The 6,997-nt window shown below is 39.1% G+C and overlaps 1 protein-coding gene across 1 annotated transcript in view; it reads left to right on the top strand.

Moving 5' to 3' along the window:
• The window catches only part of dlg2 (discs, large homolog 2 (Drosophila)), a gene marked incomplete in the record, with an annotated part of 110,841 nt that overhangs the window by 64,809 nt on the left and 39,035 nt on the right, over positions 1-6,997 (top strand). The window contains 1 exon segment of the mRNA XM_035666687.1: positions 294-418. Within this exon segment, the coding sequence (XP_035522580.1) occupies positions 294-418 (125 nt within the window).

The following is a 6,997-nucleotide window of genomic DNA, read 5'->3' as shown; positions in this document are numbered from 1 at the left end:
CCAAACACTGGCTGTAGATAGGGTGTTCCATGTTTTTATTAAGTCTCGCGGCCACCATAGTTTCTCCTTCACCCCATCAAATACAGACGTGAGTGGTGTTCAGTCAATCTGCAGCTTCGCTACTAGATGCGACTAAATCCTACACACTGGTCCTTTAAGAAAATACCACAGAACATAGTAAATGTGCATTGTGTGTATTTTGCGTTAACATTAGCTTCAACAGTTGCCAGGAGGAAGACTACATGGAGAATAAGTGAGTCCCTGTTGTTACTGACTGCTTTCCATGGCCACAGGGAAACTCAGGGTTGGGCTTCAGCATTGCCGGAGGGACAGATAACCCACACATCGGGGACGACCCCGGCATCTTCATCACCAAGATCATCCCTGGAGGAGCCGCAGCAGAGGACGGACGCCTGAGGTCAGTCACTGATGCACAGGTTTTTAATAAGAGATAGCTAGAAAAGTTTTCAGACCTGACGGGGGAACAATGTGCTGGGAAACTCACGTCTAAAAAATGTCAGAAAAGGAGGATTTAAGAGGATGACTTTAAAGATAATCTCTCTTACCACTCTCTGGGGACTGGGCTTACTCCTCCACTCCTGCACCTGATAATCTACCCTCATAAATCTTTAATAGACAACATATTTTCGATATTATACTGCATTATCATTTTCTTGTTCGTCTCTTGCATTTAAATTGTATTAGGGACTAGAACCTGTTGATCCTTCATAAAACGGATTTATCCTGCATAAATGATCCTTTTTTGATTCTATTTTTCCAGTAGCGTGTATCCTAACCATAACACAAATTACACAAATGAAACTTCTGTTTATTACATCTCAATAGTAACAAGCCACTTCCTAATTATTCTGGCACTTGAATCTTTTCTTTCCACTGAAACTCCACAAGAACAAACCTTCAGCACTCCGCAGCATCAGCACACACTGAAGCGGTTGTCTATATTACTTAAGGGTGACCCACAATCTGTAACAGCCTTATTAAATGAACAGAGGGAACAGAGGGGTGTGGATACAGTCCATCAGATCATTTGTTACAGTAGTTTATCAAGGAAGCAAGGACACAATGTGAGCGCATTCATTACTCTACTTGAGTGACAGGCTTACCTGAGGGAAAAGTGTACTCGACACTTTGGACCATGGCTAGTCTAGTAATAAACAGTTGCACTTTAAGTATGAAAGTAGAGGGCCACAGCTTGATTGACAACCATTTGGCATTTCGTATCATTAACCCTTACCTTACCTAAGATAATTAAAGTTCATATAAAATATCTGTTGATGTCAGGCGGATTACATGTAAGTGACTTACATAATCACCATACAAAAAGGGTACAGTGACTTATGTTATGAATTGGCGCTATACAAATAAAATTGAATTACATATATATGTATTATACAAACCAGAGTTTTGTCTTTCAGAGCGGTCATTGTCAGATCCAGTTTTAACCCTTGGTTTGTAGCACTATTGCAATGAATGCCTAGGTCCAACTAATGTTGGATCATTTACACTGATTACAAGCAAGGGTTTACTTCAGGTTACTTTACTGGTTTGGAAAAGGGAAATGGTAATTCTGTCTTGATGCAAAAACTCTGTTTTATCACGAATAGTCAATATTATCTCCATGAATTCACATTATGTACCTCTGAAGGTCAGCCATGTTTAGACCATCATTGGTACTGTGTGAAAAAAATGCAGCCTTCTCATTTATTTCAATGAGCACACATTACAAAGTTTAGCCTACTTCAACTTTTGTAACAAACAATATAAATAAATCATCTTTGCAACATAACTCCACATTCTCAAAAGTTGTATTATCAATAAAGTCCGGAAATCTAAACTACATTTTGTAAGTACTAGAACACACAATAACTAAACAACAATGATTGTCTTAGCTCAGGAAAAAGGATCCCGGAGGAGCACCCAGTTGTGTTATGTCACTTTAAAAAATAAAAGATGACAACATGACAAAGTTGCAGGAGTCAAAATAGTAGTGACAATGAAAACTATTGAATTACAATTTAATACTAGCAAACATACAGCAAAGGTTCTCAATATGGAGGATTGGACAAGATTGTGCCAAACAAAATGGAAAACAATATAGCAAAAAAAAGAACACAAAGGCAGCACCAATCAAAAAAACCCAGTGTTTCTAGACAAAATTAAACTATGTGAGTGCAAAAAAGTGAAGGGTACCCCAAACTTACCTAAGGTCCTCAACCTCCCACCCCATACCTTCAATACTGTTGTAACAAGTTTGCTCTTTACTCTCAGGCAGGCTATTTTTATTGAGGGCTTGGCATGATGATTGGCCAGCTTAAGATGTTTTCAACCAATGAGCAGGAAGACCAGATTGCACACCAATGGAAACCAATCATGCTGCTAGCACTTGAACAGAACACAGGAGAGAACACAGGGTAGCGGGAGATATAGAAAGCAGGAAGAAAACACACACAAGCCCTGCTCAGCATGTAACAAATGTCATGTAGCAACACATTTTGTATGTTGTGTTGTGTAGAGCTTGACATTGGGTAAACCTTCAAACTGAATCTGTTATATTTTGGGGCATTTTGCCTTTATTTGTCAGCCAGTAGAGACACAGGGATATGACATGCAACACAGGTCCCCCAGCCAGGAACTGTAGACAGGGCTCTGTTTAGTCTGAACAGTCAACTTACCCTTGTTACTGAGTTCTTAGGCAGGCTGTTGATACAGGAATGACTTTGAGAAAGTACAGTTGACATCTGTGCCTGTTGTCTTCTCTCTTCCCAGGTATGGAGGGGATAGAGTGCTCTCTGCCTCTAGATGGCCGTCGTGTCCCCCTCAGTTTGCTCTCTGAAGACAGCTTCCGGGAGTGCCGTGGTACCCTCACCCTCACTGACTACCTCATCGTCATCTTCTCTGGCATTTCTGTCTCAGTGGCGGCCATCATGGCCAGCTTCTTCCTCGCTTCCACCGTCCATTGCTTCCAGCGCCTCAGCAAAGGCAGCAAAGGAGATGAGGAGGAGGGAAACGACTGATGGGAGAAGGGAAAGGGGAAATGGATAACATAAAATGCAAGCGGTTCATACAAAACTCTTGCTCAGAAGTCGTTGGTATCCCAGAGAAAGCTTGGCAGATTCTGAGAGCAAGTGAAGTATGTATCTGGGGAGGGTGAAGAAGCCACTCAGAGAGCTCTTATCATGTCAAATACAAGATTACACTTGAGCTACTGACTGGTTTGGGAAATACCAGATAGGCTTGAATCACTGTGACTAGGTATTGCGTTCACTGAATGTAGCAGTTTCTACTCCTGTGTACAGTACTGACTGTAGAGACTGATCAGAAATGAAATGGCTTCGTGTTAGAAACAAAATGTGCACAGAAATTAAGCCATTTGTGAAAAATATATGCAGTCCTCCTCATTGAGACTGGGATTGGATATAAAGGGAAAAACATATGACATAGTACTGGTACTATAGGGAAACAAAGATCAGCAAGGGAAATACAGGTGTTACCTATGGTGTCAATAGAAAGAGGCCATAGTGGGAGCTAACCGATAAAAGCACAGTTCTTTATTGTTAGCCCTGTCCTGTAGAGGTCTTCATGGGTCTTGAAATATATACCCAACTGAAAAAGGACTTGTGTGACTTATGCCAGGACTGGTATTAGTCCTTTGAGATGGTCACTCTGTCAGACCAGGCAATCATAGATTCATGGCTTGTTGTTTTTTACACGGCAGAACCAATAACTTAATTTCTCTTATACACTTCATAATTTTCACACACAGAAAATAAACTAGAAGTTGTCAAACTTGGCAAGAGAAGGCCAAAACAAGACTAGGCCGAGAGTATATAGCTGGACTGTCTATGGTCATTGTGCTAAATTGTGGCCACACAGATAGTGGTAGTGTCTGTAATGTGAATTCCTGGATGTTAAATGTTCATCTGCATTTTCTGTAGTGGTCCCAATAAAATTTGTTGTGTACTGAAGTAGCATATCACATGACATGGTTAAGCTACATTTGAGTCAAAACCTTTTAGAAATGGAGATGGAAAGAACAATACTTACCCCTCTTAAGATTTTTGATTTGGAAAAGAACTTCTAATGAAGCAGAAATCTTTAGTCTTCAGATAGTAGCATCCAGTACCAGCAGAATATTATGTTCTTAGTGTGCAGTAGATTTGAAATTAGTGGAACTGCTGCAAAAGCCCTTTTGAGGAAATAACGAGGACTGTTTTTCGCTATTCATTTTGAAAGCAACAGCAAATGAGTAAACTCCAACTCTTGACCGACCAATGGTATAACGTCACTCAATAAGTCAGGGACAGTGAAGTCCGGCCAAAACTCTTAACCCACTAGGCTTTTTGTTGGTTGCACTGACTGTTGTCCACTTTAATACACTACACGTGGTAAAAGAAGCAGTTGCCCGATATAATGTATATTCCCGCCATTACTCACACCAAAGATGGACTCTTGGTACATTATAACAAAGCATAGACTTGTAAACAAATCTAATTTCACACAGTTTCTCTTTCACCTCGCGAAACTCAATGCATTAAAAATCAGATTGTGCTACAGCAGTATATCCCTATCCTATCCTTGCAGTGAAAACACCACACAAACTGCAAGTCAAAGTTATCATTTTCTCCTGAATTCTGTAAAATACATGCCACTGCACAAAGAAATAAGTATATAGTAATAAGTCATAGATAAAACCACCCACAGCACTTAGCTTTGCTTGGAGAGTCATTGTAAAATAATTGTAGAAAATGGTTGATGTTTTAAGTCAGACCCTACAAAGACCTGACTTGTGTCGGGTTCTCAGGTTTTTAGAGGTTCAGGTCTGCCCAAGACCTCTACTGAGAGGGTCCACTGGTACAGATGACAGCTAAGTGCCTTGCTCAATAGCATCTTGGTTGTTGATAGAACAGTTGTCAGGACTGGAAAATTAGCTTTCTCAAATATTCATATAAACTGAATCTGGTAACTTTGCACATTGGCAGACTAAACTGACCTACCTTCTGCTATTGTAGACTTTTGATTAATCCAGAAGCCTACTGTAATCCACTGAAGCAATCAGGCAATAATATTGCAGGTACAGCTAACGGTAGCAGAGAATTTCCCTCCTTACAGAGCCTGACCCACAGAGCCTAAATGCACCAGTTTGCATTAAATGCCACCTCAAGTCAATTATGTATGTAGTATGTTATTTCTTATTACAGAAAAAGGATCCAGAAGCACTCCAGAACAGAGCCAGATTACAATGACTCTGTTGCCACTAATCTTGATACACCCAAATAAAGCTTCAACTACAGAAAGTTGGTCCAGAGCTAAAGTTCAGGAAGTAGTCAGATGTCTAGCTATATCTACATGTCAATCTGACCATCCTGGCCTAAAAGCAACATGTTTTGCCCTCTGTCATTGTTTTCTTTATAGGCTTTTTTAGTAGCTTGAGGGTACATGGACACATTTCCACCTTATGATGCTATATCTGACAAACATTTTGTCGGGGTTTACAGGAATTTGCTCCCATCAAGACACAAGAGCATTAGTGAGGTCCAACATCCTAAATGTGTTGGATGGGATTGAGGTCAGGATAACTATGATCTAAAATATCACTGGCTGTTGGAGCAATAAAATTACCCTTAACTGGAACACAGGGACCGTGTCCAATCAGAAATTGCCCTGACCAAAAATATAATGGGGGTCTCAAAACATCTAAGGCAATACAGTATTGTATTTTCTTTGTTTTTTGTTTTGAACCATATAGATTTAAAATGTATAGAACTAAAATTCCCATCCCCATTATTGCAGATGCACTGAAGATACACAGAATAGAGATCACTGAATTAGCATTAATCATATCCTAAATTATTTTATATTAATTAATTCTGAATAAATACATTTAATTACATTTAATTGTTTATTTGTCTAGGGACCAGTATGTAGTATAAACAAATGCCACACACCACAACATTTAATGTTATAAGGAGTTTGGTCTAGACCTGCTCTATTTGAAAAGTGTCCTGAGAGAATTTCTGTTATGAATTGGTGCTAAACAAATAAAACTGAATTGAATTGAACATTTATAGGTTAAGCTAATTTGCAATGCCCATCTGTAGATAACATAATATATTGTAGCTGCCTGGTTAAATGTAAAGAAATGCCTCACAAAGATGGTATAACATACATTGGTTGTAGCATAGCCACCACAATGGTAAAAAGCTGAAGCCTGTACAGTGCCTTAAGATGACTAACAGCCAATGTGTTGTCTTTAAAAAAAGTTCATAGGATTCCAGAACTGAAATTCATATCCACATCATCTTTAAATAAAAGTCAGTATGTTATTTCCATTTAGGTTTGTGCTGTCAAAAGAGCCATAGCTATCATTCAGGATACCAGAGTCATGTCGTCTGCATTTTTGTTTGTTTTTGGGGTTTAACAGTTAAAACTTAAACATGTCGAGTATTCTTTCGGCAGACTCTCGTATTTCAATGGAGAAAGCTTTAAAACATTTAAAAGCTTTAAGTTCTGAGATAGTTATGTAAGGGATGTCACCCGAGAAGATGTAATTGATAACGTGGAGGCCAGAACCTTACATTCATTCCGAATTACAGCCACCTTGAAAGGCATTCCTTGCCAAGGAAAAAACACCATTATTTAAAATTTCATTTTGCAGTCAAAATCTAAAGTTTTTTACAAGCCATAAGTCAGTTTCCCTGTAATACTAGTGGGTTTGACTAATACCTGGAACCATCATTATAAGGACTACACCAGTAAATAGGATGAACCTTAGATGTGACTTGGCAACTGTAGATATTTCTAGTTCCCTTCGCTCATAAAACCTTTGGCTCAGCTATGAGCCAGAGTGCTAACATTACTCTACAAGCCAGAGAGCATTATGTTAGCAAGTCTCATCAAAAAAACATGGGTGATATCACATAGACACCACGTCCATATTTTTCCACATTATATTTGTATGCAACCCAGTCTCATATAA

Source organism: Morone saxatilis, unplaced genomic scaffold (genome assembly GCF_004916995.1).
Source record: "Morone saxatilis isolate NCDOM2014 unplaced genomic scaffold, NCSU_SB_2.0 Contig20, whole genome shotgun sequence".
NCBI classification, from domain to species: domain Eukaryota; kingdom Metazoa; phylum Chordata; class Actinopteri; family Moronidae; genus Morone; species Morone saxatilis.
This window is presented reverse-complemented; position numbering and strand designations above follow the sequence as displayed.